This window comes from Dermacentor silvarum, chromosome 9, assembly GCF_013339745.2.
Source record: "Dermacentor silvarum isolate Dsil-2018 chromosome 9, BIME_Dsil_1.4, whole genome shotgun sequence".
Taxonomy (NCBI): domain Eukaryota; kingdom Metazoa; phylum Arthropoda; class Arachnida; order Ixodida; family Ixodidae; genus Dermacentor; species Dermacentor silvarum.
In genome coordinates, this window is record NC_051162.1 from 124,667,050 (window position 1) to 124,684,660 (window position 17,611).

Here is a 17,611-nt window from a genome sequence, read left to right on the forward strand (position 1 = left end):
GCGGCTGCATTTCGATGGGGCGAAATGGTAGAACACCCGCATACTTAGATTTAGGTGGACGTTAAAGAAGCCGAGGTGGTCTAAATTATTCCAGAGTCCTCCACTATGGCGTGCCTCATAACCAGATCGTGGTTTTGGCATGTGAAATCCCATAATTTGTTCTTTTCATACTTTTGTGCTTTGATGCAAAAAATGACGTTTTGTTGAGTAAGTGACTGGCACGCCAATGTATTTCTCCGCAAAGTTAGAGAATTATTATCTCGACACTGGTGTCAGCCTGAGATTTAGTTAAAAGTGGATCCGCACTCCACGGCTAGAATTTGTAAATTGCAACATGGCCATAAGGTAATTAGCTAAAAACTTATTTGGTTAATTTTGTTAATTAGTCGATTATGCATTTCAATTTTTTGTGCAAGCAATGCCCATTTCTTCAAGTGGACGAGCTCATGAACTGGAATTGTACTATCTAGCACACAGGCCACCTTTAAAAATTTTGGAAACTGTTGGCTGAAACACCTTGTATACAGAATTCACTCAGTAACCGAAATGATGCCAAGCCGGATTCACTCAAAATCAGAATGATAGAAGTCTAGAAGTCATGCGCAGCAGCGCTTATACTCGGACTCAAAGTACTAAAAAATAAAAAAGAGTGCAGTTTGGCCGGGAAGGCGAAGCAGTATTAGTGATAGCGAAGTAGAAGACAGTTACACGAAGGAAGATTCTTACCGTGTAAATCCGTGTAGGGACCGCACCCGTGTAAGGGCCGCACCCATAACTTGACAGCCAATATTAAAGAAAAAAGACATCCAACCGAGAAGCAATCGCGTTCCGTGCGCTGATTCTGATCGGGCTCAACAGCAAATTGTCGCGCAGCATACTTTCACGCGTCGCTACTGGATGTCGAGAGGAGGCGATCGCGGAGGTTTACGGCGGATTTCATACTAGTAGTTGGAAAAAGGAGGTCAAATGGCCCGGTCCCATGAAAGGCTCGTCAAAATCGCGACAGAAAAGTGTGGCCCTTACACGAGTCTATACATTAGTTATACTGGCCATATAAATTGTAGTAAATATTCACCAAAATTAAAATAGCAAGCACTGTGGACATAGTGAACATAGTAAGCACGGACCATGTAAACCTGTAAATACCTCACTGGATGACCTCGAGCACTCGCTTTCACAACGCAAGCATTGTGAAGAACGCCGGCAGCGGAGGCGAACGGTTCTTGCAGCCGCGCGATTCACCGTAACTCTGAAAATTAGATTCATCATCATTATCTGCCCATTTTTATGTCCACTACTGACGGCCTCTGTGAGTGATCTGCGATGACCTCTGTCTCTTAACTCTGCGACACTAGGGGCGCAGAAAGACAGCCCGGCAAGGAACACAGCGCGAATGAAGTTAGCAGCCATCCCTGGTCGCCCTTTATCATTGCACACACCAATGATTACAAACAATTAGATATGGCACGCGGGCCCCATAAGCGTCAGCCGCGCACAGCCATTCACAGTTACGGCAGGGCTGGAGGAGAAGACGTGTTCTCTCCTTCCCATTTGCGTTTGATTACGTGACCTACAACTAACCAGAATATTGAGCGCGTGCGAAATAATGCCCATCAATCCGCCATCCTTTTTGGCTCACTGTCACGTGCTTTTTCTGCACCCACAGGGTATGGGTCGCTCATGTATATAGCTTGTAGATTTAATGCGGAACATCACGGCGACGACCACCGCGACAATTTGCCTGACGTGTCGATATAATTGCTGTCGCCATAAAGCTAGAAATAGAAAACTGTTAACAGAGGTATATATATATATATATATATATATATATATATATATATATATATATATATATATAGGGTGTTTCAGCGAACACTTTCAGAATTTATTTAAGGTTGCCTGTGGCAGATAGCCCAATTCTAGTTAATGAGCTGGTCTACTCGAAGAGGCGGAAATTACTTGCAGAAAAACTTGAAATGCATAATCGACTAATTACCAAAAATCACTAATTAAGTTTTTAACTACTTACCTGATGGCCCATATTGCAACTTACAAATTGTAGCCGTGGAGTTCGCAAGGCGGATACATCATCATCATCATCACCAGCCTATATTTATGTCCACTGCAGGACGAAGGCCTCTCCCTGCGATCTCCAATTACCCCTGTCTTGCGCTTGCGTATTCCAACTTGCGCCTGCGAATTTCCTAACCTCATCATCCCACCTGACTTTCTGCCGTCCTCGACTGCGCTTCCATTCTCTTGGTATCCATTCTGTAACCCTAATGGTCCACCGGTTATCCATCCTACGCATTACATGGCCTGCCCAGCTCCATTTCTTCCGCTTAATGTCAACTAGAATATCGTCTACCCCCGTTTGTTCTCTGATCCACACCGCTCTCTTCCTGTCTCCTAACGTTACTCCTAATATTTTTCGTTCCATTGCTCTTTGTGCGGTCCTTAACTTGTTCTCGAGCTTCTTTGTTAACCTCCAAGTTTCTGCCCCGTATGTTAGCACCGGTAGAATGCAATGATTGTACACTTTTCTTTTCAACGACAGTGGTAAGCTCCCAGTCAGGATTTGGCAATGCCTGCCGTATGCACTCCAACCCAATTTTATTCTTCTGTAAATTTCTTTCTCATGATCAGGGTCCCCTGTGAGTAATTGACCTAGATAAAAATATTCCTTTACAGACTCTAGAGGCTGACTGGCGATCCTGAATTCTTGTTCCCTTGCCAGGCTATTGAACATTATCTTTGTCTTCTGCATATTCATCTTCAACGCAATTCTTGCACTTTCTCGATGAAGGTCCTCAATCATTTGTTGTAATTCCTCTCCATTGTTGCTCAATAGGACAATGTCATCTGCAAACCGAAGGTTGCTGAGATATTCGCCATCGATCCTCACTCCTAATCCTTCCCAGTCTAAGAGCTTGAATACTTCTTCTAAGCATGCAGTGAATAGCATTGGGGAGATTGTGTCTCCTTGCCTGACCCCTTTCTTGATAGGTATCTTTCTACTTTTCTTGTGGAGAACCAAGGTAGCTGTGGAATCCTTGTAGATATTTGCCAAGATATTCACGTATGCCTCCTCCACTCCTTGATTACGCAATGCCTCTATGACTGCTGATATCTCTACTGAATCGAATGCCTTTTCATAATCTATGAAAGCCATATAGAGAGGTTGATTGTACTCCGCAGATTTCTCGATTACCTGATTGATGGCATGGATATGGTCCATCGTAGAATATCCCTTCCTGAAGCCAGCCTGTTCTCTTGATTGACTGAAGTCAAGTGTTGTCCTGATTCTATTGGAAATTATCTTGGTGAATATTTTATACAATACTGAAAGCAAGCTAATGGGTCTGTAATTCTTCAATTCTTTAACGTCTCCCTTCTTATGGATAAGTATAATGTTGGCGTTCTTCCAGCTCTCTGGTACACTTGAAGTTGTGAGGCATTGCGTATAAAGGGCCGCAAGCTTTTCAAGCATGATATCTCCTCCATCTTTGATTAAATCTACTGTTATTCCATCTTCTCCAGGCGCTTTTTCCCTGGTCATGTCTTTCAAGGCCCTTCTAACTTCATCGCTAGTTATAGAAGGAGCTTCTGTATCCGGTTCCAGTGGCGCACCGACGGGGGGGGGGGGGGGGGATTCGGGGGTTGGAACCCCCCTCTGAGGCCAACTTAACCCCCCCTTTTGTTTAACCCCTTTTCTTTCCTTACGCATTTGACTACTGCAACTAAGATGTAAGACGCGCAATCGTCTGCACACTCGCAAAAAGCGCATTTTATTAACAATTTCCCGTGAAGAAATCGAAATTAGTGCTGTTTAGATGGTATTGGCAAACTGTCAACCCTCCCCCCCCCCCCCCCCCCTGGCAGAGATCTTGGGTGCGCTACTGTCCGGTTCATCACTATTTCGAATGGAAGTAGCTTGGCTGTTTTGGCTACTGTACAGCTCAGTATAGAATTCTTCTGCTGCTTTTACTATGTCATCAAAATTGCTGATGATATTACCATGCTTATCTTTCAGTGCATACATGTTGCCTTGTCCTATGCCTAGTTTTCTTCTTACTGATTTCATGCTGCGTCCATATTTTACGGCTTCCTCAATTTTTCCCACGTTATAATTTCGAATATCCCTTACTTTCTCCTTGTTGATCAGTTTTGACAGTTCAGCGAATTCTATCTCATCTCTTGAGTTGGACACTTTCATGTTTTGTCGTTTCTTTATTAGGTCCTTTGTTTCTTAGGAGAGCTTCCCTACAGGTTGCTTTGGTGCCTTACCTCCCACTTCAATTGCTGCTTCTGAGATCAGCCTAGTTACGGTTTCATTCATTAGCTCTATGTTATCTTCATCTTCCTGTTCTAAAGCTGCATATTTGTTTGCGAGCACCAGCCTGAATTGGTCTGCTTTTACGCTTACTGCCTCTAGGTTGGCCTGTTTCCTCTTGACTAATTTCACTCTCTCTCTCTTCAAATTGAGAGAAATCCTAGACCTCACTAACCTATGGTCACTGCACTTAACCTTACCTAACACTTCTACATCTTGCACTATGCTTGGATCGGCAGAGAGTACGAAATCTATTTCATTCCTTGTTTCTCCATTAGGGCTTTTTCCAGGTCCACTTCCTGTTGCTGCGCTTCCTGAAGAAGGTATTCATTATTCGGAGCCTATTCCTTTCCGCGAATTCTACTAACATCTCTCCTCTTGCATTCCTAGAATCGATGCCGTAGTTTCCAATGGCTTGCTCACCAACTTGCTTTTTCCCCACTTTTGCATTGAAGTCGCCCATGACTAAAGTATACTGAGTTTGCACCTTTCTCATTGCTAGCTCAACATCTTCATAAAACTGTTCTATTTCTTCATCGTGACTAGAGGTTGGGGCATAGGCTTGTACTACCTTCATTTTGTACCTCCTATTCAGCTTTATTACGACGACTGCTACCCTTTCATTAATGCTGTAGAATTCATCAATGTTGCCCGCTACGTTGTTATGCACTAGAAATCCTACCCCGGATTCTTTCTTATCTGGAAGACCTCTGTAGCAGAGGACGTGGCCGTTAGTCAGTACTGTGTAAGCCTCACCAGTTCTTCTAACCTCACTAAGGCCAATAATATCCCAGGAAATGCCTGATAATTCTTCAAATAGTCCTGCTAAGCTAGCCTCACTCGAGAGAGTGCGCGTGTTGAACGTAGCCAGGTTCAGTTTCCATTGGCGGCCTGTCTTGACCCAGAGATTCTTAGCACCCTCTGCCGCGTAGCAGGTCTGACCGCCGCCTTGGTCAGGTGCTCCGCAGCCACTGGGAACTGAGGGCCATGGGTTAATTGTCGGAGTCATGAGGGAGGTAGTGGCCGAATACTGCACCAGGGAGGCCAATTCCTGTTCTGGTGAGGGAGTGACTTTGATGAAGCTTAGTGGGCCTGCCTAGTTTGGTTGCACCTGAACTAGTATAGCCCCACTAGCTCTCGGCAATATGTATTTTTTTTTCTTTGCCGGTGTCAGGCGGATACACTCGGAATTAATTCTGAGGATGACACCAGTTTCGAGATATTAATTCCCGAACTTTGCGGAGAAATGCATTGGCGTTCCAGTTAATTGTGTGCTTCAATGCATAAAGCGACATTTTGTTACGAATTTGACTGGAACGCCAATGCATTTCTCCGCAAAGTTCAGGCATTAATATCTCGAAACTGGTGTCATCCTGAGAAATAATTCCAAGTGTATCCGCCTTGAGAACTCCGTGGCTACAATTTGTAAATTGCAAGATGGGCCATCAGGTAATTACTTAAAAACTTAATTAGTGAATTTGTGTTAATGAGTCGATTATGCATTTCAATTTTTTGTGCAAGTAATGTCCGCCTCTTCGAGTAGACCAGCTCATTAACTAGAATTGGGCTATCTGCCACATTTTTTTTTTACCCGCCGTGGTTGCTCAGTGGCTAAGGTGTTGGGCTGCTGAGCACGAGGTCGCGGGATCGAATCCCGGCCACGGCGGCCGCATTTCGATGGGGGCGAAATGCGTAAACACGCGTGTACTTAGATTTAGGTGCACGTTAAAGAACCCCAGGTGGTCCAAATTTCCGGCGTCCCCCACTACGGCGTGCCTCATAATCAGAGCTGGTTTTGGCACGTAAAACCCCATAAAAAAGAAGGCTATCGCCACAGGCAAGCTTTACGAATTTTTGCAAGTGTTCGCTGAAACACCCTGTATATATATATATATATATATATGCGTAGGTTTCAGAAAGCTGGGCAGGCCCCAGCCCCCCCCCCCCCCCCCCCCCCCTCCCCGGAACAGTGAAAACTTTCCGCCTATGCCCTACAGGTGCCTCTGCAGTAGCAAACTGGCTGCTCGGTGTGTGCTAAATGTCATTAAATAAAGCCACGAAAAAACCATACCGAGTACGCGCGCAACTTTCTACGCTTGTTTTGCCGGGACCATCTTCGCCTGGTGGACCGGACGCCTCGCGTTCCGTCGACGAAAACGAAGCTCTGCTTTCCGCCGGCGCGGCCGGCGGCTCACCGCCATCGCACGCGGAAACACCTACCGCTCGAGCACGGAGGATCATTTCGCGCTCCGTTTCACTGAATATCGCTGAAATGCTGTCCTGCTTCCCTGGCGAGCTCTTCGTTGCAAGGATCAGCGGCAGCAATTGTATCCATCGCGGCGAACGCAAACGCAGCGGCCATGCAGCCATGATTCAGCCAGCGAGACGTCTCGGCCGTTTACGTAAGTGGTGACGTATCATGGCGCATTCTGATTCGCTGAGAGCAATGAAATCTGTGACGACACTGCTTCAGCACCAAATCTGGGGTGAGAGAAATTGAAGAAGAGGTATTTGGTTTTTGTTTACGAATTTCTCAATAACTCATATTTCTGCGCCCAACAAAATGTGCATGCATTCCTGAAGATCCCTCTTTTATTCCAGCTGAACTTCCTGTTTCTCTTTAGTGTCCCTTTAAGAGTAAGCTTTTGCTCGTGCCGAACCCTGACGCCGCCTATTCAAATACAGGTAAAACGCAGAAACGCTTTTCTGAGATAACCGCCTCACAAATTTTCATGATATTTTGCTGCATTTGAGAGAAAACGTTCAATTCCAGTGATAATTGGAAACAAAAATTTGATTCAGGGCCAGAAGTTCTTTTTAATGGAATTTTCAAAATTGGGAAGTCTGAGAAAATAATAGAAGCAGGATGCTTACAAATTCTTATGCACCTAAAACAGATTTCGCAGGTCTTTAAACTGCATCCATTAGAGCATCCAATGCCAACAAATTTGGTCAGGTTATATCTTACGTAAATTTGTTTACATTGTTGACAATCGTTTCGCAAAAGTTGTACTCACAAGTTAGTGGTCTATTTGAAAGTCACGTATAATATAGAAATTTTGTCCGCCTAAATGCGCTATTAGGAGGAATTTATAGAATTATAGTGCAACTTTTCATTGCTGAGTTACAGAGTTGTAAAGTTGATAGTTTCGTTTTCTCAAAATTTGCGTTTTTAAAATTTTTATTACAATATTAACGACCTAAATAAAAAATTCGAAACCAACAATGACTAGATTTTCAGTTTTTCTTTTAAATGCAATGAATCTCACCGAATTTGTTGCAGTGGTTGCCTAGAAAAACAATTTCTCCTTTTCCATGTATTTAGATAGGTACCCCCGAGCTAAAGCTTACTCTTAAATCACAATTTGAAGGCATTATCTCAGCGTACAAAAAAAATAATGGCTGTGCTTCGTGGGGTAGAGCAACTGCTGATACTGAAGGAATCTTTTAAAAATATCCTCTGCACTACAGGCAGCTGCTGCAAAGTCGTTAGCAGTGTGAGAACAGTCTGCTTACAAATACACCATGACCTCATTCTCCCGGTGCAATATGCGAAATAGGCGAAGCACGTTGAGCAAGCTGCTGGCATTGAAAGTGAAAATCTGGTTCAATCAATGCTCTCGCCATAAAATCACCTCGCGTGGGCAGCGAATGAGGCCCAAAATATACGACGAATTTGTATCGCAGTAAGCCTGTAGTACCATTCTGAAAGATCACTGTATCAAGGGTTCTACAGTAGGCGGCGCCAGGCACTTCACAATTCTGCGTTCAGCTTCCACTTCAGCGAACCATGAAAGTGAAAAATTTGTAAAAAACATGTACTATGGTTTGACATCGGCAACCCACGCTGGGACACACTGACATGCAACCGAACGGGAATGCGGGAAACGGGAAACGAGAAAATAGGAAACTTTTTGAAACGGCATTTCAACTGCGACCTAAAAAATTACGATATGGGCTTTTAGAACAAATGGATTTCCACAGGGACTGTTCAGTATTAAGCTACTCACCGGAGACTCTTGAGACCATGAAGGCTGCGTTGCCACAATGTCACCAGTGGTCATTTGGGAACAGCCGCCTCCTTGACGAACCCCAAGGTTGGGTCCCTGATAATCACCGAGATTTAAAGAGGCGACTGCAACCTGTAAGCGTTAATGCAGCAGCTTATTGTAACACATTTCATAAGGCTTTGAAAATTCGCGGAACAGCAGCGCTGTTTATTGGTTATAGTATTTGCAAAAAATATATTTATAGGCTGAAGTGTACTGAGTGAAATGAGGCGGGGGAAGTAATCTCCAAATTGTTCCGTTTATTGCACAATTTATTTTGCTATATCTGATGTGACTGATACGTGATAGCCAAGGCTCTGCACCTTCATGACGCAGTAGATAAGTTTAAATGTGAATAGTTTCCGTATGCTTTTTTTAAAGCCAGATATTGAGCCTCCATATCGCGTAGTTCGGTGGCATACGTGTCATGACGGCGATGGTGAAAATGGCCGTGTTTTCGGGCTCATGAAAAAAAAAATCTAGAAAGCAATCGCGTATTTGCAGCATCACTGAGTACCAGCCGTGAGCCGAGAGCACATACTGTCAGCAATATTACTGTAATTTTATTGCATTTAAAATCGCAATCACAAAATAAATGCAGTCGTACGAGAAAGCAGTCAATAAAAAAACAGTGTGTGATCACTTCCTGCAGGTTCCTTTTGTCCTTGTCCTCGTCTAAGGTACCTATATTTATTCTTTATATCACATGAAGAAACAAACGATTCAGCCCACATTATTCGCAAATTGATTGCATCAGCTGCGCAGTTCACTTAAAGTTTGCGCAGCTTTTAAAAACGTTATTCATTACTTAAATCAAAGGTTTTACTGGAAGTGAAGCCTAAGGGAGCTTTTCGAAAGAATATTCTATTACCAATAGAGTGTTGTGAACATTTATGCTGGTATAACTGCGAGTCATAACAAGGAGTTGCACCGGTCTCTACCTATTTATTTCAAGGGGGAGGGGGTTTAGGCTTAATAGTTCTATCGCAGTAATCATCAGCAGTTATTTTCACGCGACAGTGACGGCCACGAAATCGCTTATTCTCACAAGACATCCCCCTTTACTTTGTATAGTAGCTTTGCTGCCTCTGATTTCGAGGATATAATGGGATTACTTCAGTGGCCAATATTGCTTGGTCACATTGACGCTTACTTACGTGCTCACTGACGTGGCAATCACGAGGTACATCAGAAACATTCACCACCTCAAAAGCGCTCAGCAGTCTGTCTGCATCTGATCCCACTGCTGGCGCCTCCTGCGCAGTCTGAGAACAACCAGTCACGTCTTTAGAAGGAGCCCTGGATGTTCATGTTCTATTTGTTCCCATTTTGTTACCAGCAGCTGCGAATATTTTAATTGTATTCATACAGATTTGCCACAGAAAGAACATCCGATATTATTACCATCGAAAGAAATTGCAGTGAAACAGGCGTTGGCATTGCGCAGAAGATATCGTAAGTCTACGACTTCGAAAGCACAAAAGAAAGAAAGGAGAAAAAGATACGCGCACTTATAAAAACACACGGCACAAACGGAGTGCCTTGCGATCTGGCCAGCGTCCCTTCGTGAAATGTTAATTTGTACCTTAATATCATCATCATCATCAGCCTATATTTTATGTCCACTGCAGGACGAAGGCCTCTCCCTGCGATCCCAAATTACCCCTGTCTTGCGCTAGCGTATTCCAACATGCGCCTGCAAATTTCCTAACTTCATCATCCCATCTGGTTTTCTGCCGACCTCGACTGCGCTTCCCTTCTCTTGGTATCCATTCTGTAACCCTAATGGTCCACCGGTTATCCATCCTACGCATTACATTGCCTTCCCACCTCCATTTCTTACGCTTAATGTCAACTAGAATATCGGCTATCCCAGTTTGTTCTCTGATCCACACCCCTCTCTTCCTGTCTCTTAACGTTAGTCCTAAGATTTTTCGTTCCATCGCTCTTTGTGCTGTCCTTAACTTGTTCTCGAGCATCTTTGTTAACCTCCAAGTTTCTGCCCCATATGTTAGCACCGGTAGAATGCAATGATTGTACACTTTTCTTTTCAACGACAGTGGTAAGCTCCCAGTCAGGATTTGGTAATGCCTGCCGTATGCACTCCAACCCAATTTTATTCTTCTGTAAATTTATTTCTCGTGATCAGGGTCCCCTGTGAGTAATTGACCTAGATAAACGTACTCCTTTACAGAGTCTAGAGGCTGACTGGCGATCCTGAATTCTTGCTTCCTTGCCAGGCTATTGAACATTATCTTTGTCTTCTGCATATTCATCTTCAACCCAATTCTTACACTTTCTCGAGTAAGGTCCTCAATCATTTGTTGTAATTCGTCTCCATTGTTGCTGAATAGGACAATGTCATCTGCAAACCGAAGGTTGCTGAGATATTCGCCGTTGATCCTCACTCCTAAGCCTTCCCAGTCTAAGAGCTTGAATACTTCTTCTAAGCATGCAGTGAATAGCATTGGAGAGATTGTGTCTCCTTGCCTGACCCCTTTCTTGATAGGTAACTTTCTATTTTTCTTGTGGAGAACCAAGGTAGCAGTGGAATCCTTGTAGATGTTTGCTAAGATATTCACGTATGCCTCCTGTACTCCTTGATTACGCAATGCCTCTATGACTGAAGGTATCTCTGCTGAATCTCTACGGTACTTTAATATACGAACAAGTAAATAGGTAATCATGCGGAGGGAAAGAAACATCATTCTCACAGTTCGATGTAACAATATTATGTCGCTTATTGCTTCAAGAGGCATTCTCACTGGTCAACTTATTACTTATTTAGATGGGTGCCACACCCTAAAACTCCACTTGCGGAAGTGAAGGGCCTCTGAGTGATCTTTTCTGCATCTGTCTCCGCTATGACGATCACAGCCTTTATCTCCGCCCGACATTACATGCCGTTCTCGGTGGAAAAAGACCTTGCACCATGGCCACATGCGTCACAAGCTCCGAAATTGACACGAGCGTTACTGTCCTTTCGGAAGTCGACATAGCTGAATGAGCGGTTGTGCTTCAGTTAAGCACATCCAGAAAGAACGACACCCTAAGTGTCGTCTTTTCTCTCTTTTGCATTTCCCGGCCTAATGCCCTTTCTCGCGTGTGGGGTAGCAAACAACATGTGCCCCTGCCTCTACTTGACGTCTTTCACCTTTATATATATACATGGAGATGTATAACCAGTTGATCAGTATTGTGTTAGTCTTGGTGACGAAATTGTGCCATGACGCATGCAGGTTTTGGTATGCGGCAAGATTTAAAGGCCAACTGCAACGAAAATTTCGACCACGTAAAAAAATTCGCATTCGAATACAATACCCTCTATTGCAAAACTTGAGCGTAGCTATATACGTGTTTTCATTTCGGGATATATTGGCTGCCGCTTACAATGTGTCTCGCGTGGCATGTTGCAAACGGAGCGAAGTGTGGTGTGACAGCCTCGCTAATCTGGAGATCACGAGAGCCAGCGCGTGGGTGGCACATGCGATTCGCAGCAGCCGCCGCCAGATAGACCTCCGACACGACGCGCACTACTCTTGCGCCATCTCGTAGCCATTGTCACCGCACTACGCTTTTCTTCGCACCCTTTCACCATAGCCTCCTCCAATTTCCGCCTCAAGGTTCCGCTGCACCCTCCTCTCCGCTTTCGTCCTCGCGCCCCGTCACTCTTGCCACTCCCCCCCCCCCCTGCGCTCCGTGTTGTCTCTCGTCTTTCGCTGTGCTCGTTCGCTCGGTTACGAGGTAGGACGTCGACGCACGGTGCAGAAACGGGGGCCAAAGAGCTGTACTCTGAAAACGTACTTTAAGGTAGTGCAGATGTAGAGCAACATCAACCTTTCTCGAAGACGCCGATTCTGACGTCATCATTCTTACCGAAACCTGGCTGCACCCAGATATTTCCAATAACGAACTGTTTTCCCTCGCGAGAACTTACAATATGTACCGGCGTGACCGCTTTGACAGGCAAGGTGGTGGTGTCTTACAAGCAATTAAAAAAATCTTTACATCTTACTGCATTGACTCTGACCAAAAATCTCGAGATTGTTTGGACCGTCTGTCTAACCCGTTCCACGAAAGTGCTAATTGGTGCCTGTTACCGTCCTCCCGATTCAAACCAAACCTTTATCACCGATCTTCACAACAGTATTACTAATGCACTTAGAGCCTGCCCACCAGATATGGTTTATCTTTTGGGGTATTTTAATTTTCCGCACATTGACTGGGATATGCTGACCTCTAGCTGCCGAATGTCATTAGATTTCATTAATTTAATCCTAGACTTCAACTTCTCCCAGGTTCTCACTCAACCCACTCGCGGATCTAATATCGTGGACTTAGTACTTACAAGCAATCCGGAAACAATTCATCAAATAAGTTACCTGGATGGTTTTGGTGACCATAATCTGCTCCAGTTAACTAGTAACATACCGTTACCTTATACGGGTACCATAAGCAAAGCAATTCGTAACTATAGCAAGGGTGACTATGCTACCATTAATGCTGACCTAGAATTCTTTTTCAAGAATGCTTTTCTTCCTTCCTTGCACAGTCGAACGGTCGAGGAAAATTGGGTGCTCTTCCGAGATAAATTATGCTCATTCGTAAACCAGTACATCCCAGCGCAAGTTGGAATACGCTAGCGCAAGACAGGGGTAATTGGAGATCGCAGGGAGAGGCCTTCGTCCTGCAGTGGACATAAATATAGGCTGATGATGACATCCCAGTGATCAAAATATCGAATGATAAATCGAACCCTTGGTTTAACAATTCCCTCAGGCGACTTAGAAACAAAAAGAAACGCGTTTACAGGAGCGCTAAACAATTAGACACCCCATCGGCTTGGGAAAAATACAATCAATGCTTGAAAAACTACAGCACCGCTTTATTCACTGCTAAATATAAATATTTTTCACATGATCTTCCAGCCCTGCTTCATTCCAACCCAAAAAAATTTTGGCAAATGATCTCTCCGAGCCGCGATACCAATCACATTTCATTGCACAATAGCGACCACATGCCCCTTCCCGACAATGAGTGTGCGTCATGCTTCAACACATACTTCTCCTCTATATTTTGTACAGAAGATCATTCCACTATACATGAGGTTCCCGACCTGAACTATCAGTTCATGACGTCCATCGATATTTCTATCGACGGTATCGTATCTCTTATCAACAATCTTAAGCTATCTAATTCTTGTGGCGTCGACGAGATTAACTCAAAAATACTAAAGAACACCGTCGATACTTCTAGCACAATACTCTATCACATCTTCAGACAGTCATTAGCTTTAGGGGAGCTCCCGTTGGGTTGGAAGACTGCTAAAGTAGTTCCCATATTCAAAAATGGTAACAAATACTCACCAGATAACTACCGGCCAATCTCACTAATATGTATTTGTTGTAAAATGCTCGAGCACATTATTGCCTCTCACATATACAACCATCTCGAATCGAACAACTTTTTCTTCACTAATCAACACGGGTTCAGGAAAGGCGTATCATGTGAGACCCAGCTTTTAGAATTTACACCTGACCTGCATTTTGACATGGACCGTAATATACAGATCGATAGCATATTTCTCGACTTTTCGAAGACATTCGATCGTGTAGCGCACTGTCGCCTGATTTCAAAGTTAACTACACTGCAATTAGACTCACAGACACTAACTTGGCTTCGGAACTTCCTGTCTAACCGTCAACAGTTTACAATAGTTAACAATATTTCCTCGCCTCTTTGCTATGTTACTTCCGGTGTGCCTCAAGGTAGCGTTCTTGGGCCGCTACTATTCCTGATATACATTAACGATCTTCCTAATAATTTAGCATCACGCGTGCGATTGTTCGCAGACGATTGCATTGTCTACCGCCCTATAACCAGCCCCATGATCATCTCCTTCTTCAAAACGATCTTCAGATTATTTTTGATTGGTGCAACACTTGGTGAATGACCCTAAATTTATTTAAATGTAAAGTAATCTCTTTTACTCGCAAACACACCATCTCTATGTTCTCTTATCACATAAATAACAACCCGATTTCCCCAGCCACTTCATACAAGTACTTGGGAATTGATTTCGTGCCAAACCTTTCCTGGAACCATCACATTACGACCATATGTGCTAATGCCTCAAGGCCACTGGGGTACTTACGTCGAATCTTGCGCAAATCACCGTCCAACATCCGTAAGCTAGCTTTCCAAACGTTTGTTCGCCCGCATCTCGAGTTCGCCTCTCCAATCTGGTCACCTTACCAAAAGAGCCTAACCAGCTTATTAGAATCTGTCCAAAATAGGGCCGCAAGGTTTATCTCTCACAATTATACATACAATTCTAGTATTTCGCAAATAAAACTGGATATTTCACTTCCACCCCTCAGTGTCCGTCGTGACTTCGCTTTCTTATCTCTGCTTCATAAGTACGTCCATGTGGATAGGAAATCTTACTTGCGGCTTGAATTTGCATACGCACATCACGCAGACTACATAATCACCTCAGCTTCACTCGGATATACGGAAACACTCACGCATTCAATTGGTCGGCCCTTCCCCGTGCCATTCGATTATGGAATGCCCTTCCTGATTCCATAGTCTCCGAAAAAAATCCTGCCAAATTTCGCCAGCTCCTCATTTCGCATTTCATTACGTAATCTCGACAAAAATGCGTGTCCCCTTCTTATGTTTCCTCATGATATGTCTTCTGTTAGCTTTTTTGTTTATGGGATCACTTTGCTCTTTCTCTTGCATTACTGTTTCTTTTTTTTCTCTGATTAGAACGTCACCAGTCCAATATATTTTTATGCAATACTGATGTAACCCTGAACTTTGCTCTTTCTCTTGTATTACTGTTTCTTTTTCTTTCTCTGATTAGAACGTCACCAGCCCAATATATTTTTATGCAATACTGATGTTTATTTGTCCATTGTTATTTTTTGTTGTAGTTGCTTTTTTGTATTCTTATGTATACGACATTGAATTGACTATTCTTATGTGAACTGTACCTTTTGTTATATTTGTGTAATCATCCAGCGTACGCAGGAAATCATTCATTATTATGCCAATTAATTGTGCATGTGTATTGTGTATCAATTGTGCATGTTGTTTTCCTTTTCTTTGTGATGCCCCCCTTACCCAATGCCTCTCACGAGGCCTGTAAGGACTTTTTAAATAAACAAATAAATAAACATCATTGCAAAATTGTGATGTTTGAAATATGGGCAAGTGTCCCAGAAAACTCGCTACAATATAGCCGTTTTTACGTACAGTAAGTAAAAAAAAAACGCCATAACCGCTCGCCGGAAGTGACGAGCTTTCTCCGTGTGTGAGGCGCTCCGACTATCGCGTACTCTGATTCGTACCTGTGGTTCTCCAGGCGTGGCTACGCGAACCAACCCGAGCACCCGGCACCCGCTGCTGCCCGCGGCGCGCTCAGAAATCTTGGCAGTGGTGTGCTGGGACTTATGTCAAAGCGACACCAGCTGGTGCACGAGCCGTCTGCTTAAGTGCGATTTAAAGGCTGCCAACATAAAAAAAATGCTTGACACTTACCAGCTCTGCGTAATTGCCAAGATTGTTTAAGTTGTATGTACTACTCAATGATAACAACTTTAGCCAAGGTAAATTATTTGTAGTTATCCTACGAATGGTCAAGAGAAAGCTAAGAGTTAAGAGAAACCATTTTTTTCTGAGGAACCACTGCCTCAATTTTATTAGGTTTGTCGTATTTAAAGAAATAGTTATAATCTAGTCACTGCTTGAAGCGGACTTTCATTTAGGCCGTCAATTTTTATAGAACATGTTGGAAATAGCAAAGCTTTAAGAAACAAAGTTATGAACTTTACAAATTTGAACTACGCAATAAAAACAATATCGCAATTCTTAAAACTGCTCTAATAACAGATATAAAGCGGACATAATTGACGAATTGTACACCGCTCTCAATTATGCCACTAAGTTGTGAGTAGGACGATCGCACAACTCGAGTAAAAATTGTAACAAATTCACATAAATTGTAAGTTCGTCTATCAACTTTGTCCGCTTTAGGTGCTCTGACTGATGAAGTTTTCCAAACGCGATGTCCGTTCTTGATGCACAGTTACGGATTTTTAAAGTTTGTGTTGCTACTTTTTTCAAGCTTGACAATTTTCGGATTTTTTAAAATTACGTGCCCTAAATCAAAATTCTGCTGCCTAAGTTACTACAATTGGATTTCTTTGTCACAAATACAACAAATTTCATTCCAGTTGGTTCAACAGTTTTTTTTTTCAAAAAAGCATTTCTGCGTTTTGTATGTGTTTGAATAGCCAGCATCAGAGTTGATCTTGAGCTAAAGATAGGCTAGCGCTTTCTATGTTTTTTCCTGCGCATTGTTTTTATAGGCTAGCAGACTTCCCTTAACCAGTGTACGTCCGCTCAACCATATTGTTGACCTTATAAAACATGCGTAAAAATTATACAACAGTAAATATTAGTCTCTGTGTTTACATTTACTTTTATTTATCTAAACTTGCTCAACACCGGTAATAACAAAATGTCCACTGGGAGCAGCAACAGTTTTGTGCAGAAAGCCCGCAGGCTTCGTCATTCTCTTCTTAGCGCACATGGTGGTCATACTTTCATCACTTCGAAAATTGTTTGCGTTGTTTAAGCAAGCTGTTATTTTTTATATCTATATTGGTGCATTTCAAGAACACAGACTGACCTGATCAAAGATAGAAGAAGAAAAAATAAGCTTTATTGAAAGAGCCGGCAGTTTGGTTATAGAAGCAAACACCCGATTCGGACCATAGATTTACATTTGCCTGGCTGCGCAACAATATTTTTGACACAATGTATCTCGCTAGGCTTTTGGAGAAACATTTTCGAAACCATTTGGTATGTGTTTGTGCAATATGAAGAACAAATAAAGCAATAAACAATTATAGGCACAGGCTTTACTCCACAAAGCTCAAACACCATTTCTCATCACCAAAACATGTAACGACTTGTTCCTTGTATTTCCTGCCACGGAGAGTGAAATCGTGCCGAGAAAAACACTAAATCGTTATTGGTGTTAGATATGAGCAATAATTATTTAGTAGCTGGTTTTCTGAGCTATCCACGACTTAAACTTCATCAAACGATATTAAAAAGTGGCATGGGCCAAGGACGTTGTCGTAGGTTTCATTGTCTTAGACTTCAAATTAAAGATATCTCTCCACACAAAAAAGGTCACATTGGGCTTTGTGGG

The 17,611-nt window shown here is 43.1% G+C and overlaps 1 protein-coding gene across 13 annotated transcripts in view; it reads right to left on the reverse strand.

Moving 5' to 3' along the window:
- Positions 1 to 17,611, reverse strand: part of LOC119464243 (uncharacterized) — a 50,475-nt gene that overhangs the window by 16,855 nt on the left and 16,009 nt on the right. For 4 of the 13 annotated variants that reach the window (XM_049655529.1, XM_049655528.1, XM_049655527.1 and 1 more), the window contains exons 10-11: positions 9,540 to 9,638; positions 8,388 to 8,439 (exon numbers count right to left, since the gene is read on the reverse strand). The exons of 3 other annotated variants lie outside the window; for them this stretch is intronic. In XM_049655529.1, the coding sequence (XP_049511486.1) occupies positions 8,388 to 8,439; positions 9,540 to 9,638 (151 nt within the window). Of the gene's footprint in view, positions 1 to 8,343; positions 8,440 to 9,539; positions 9,639 to 17,611 lie in introns of all 13 variants that reach the window. 6 more of the 13 variants (XM_049655526.1, XM_049655521.1, XM_049655525.1 and 3 more) reach the window with 3 other exon arrangements.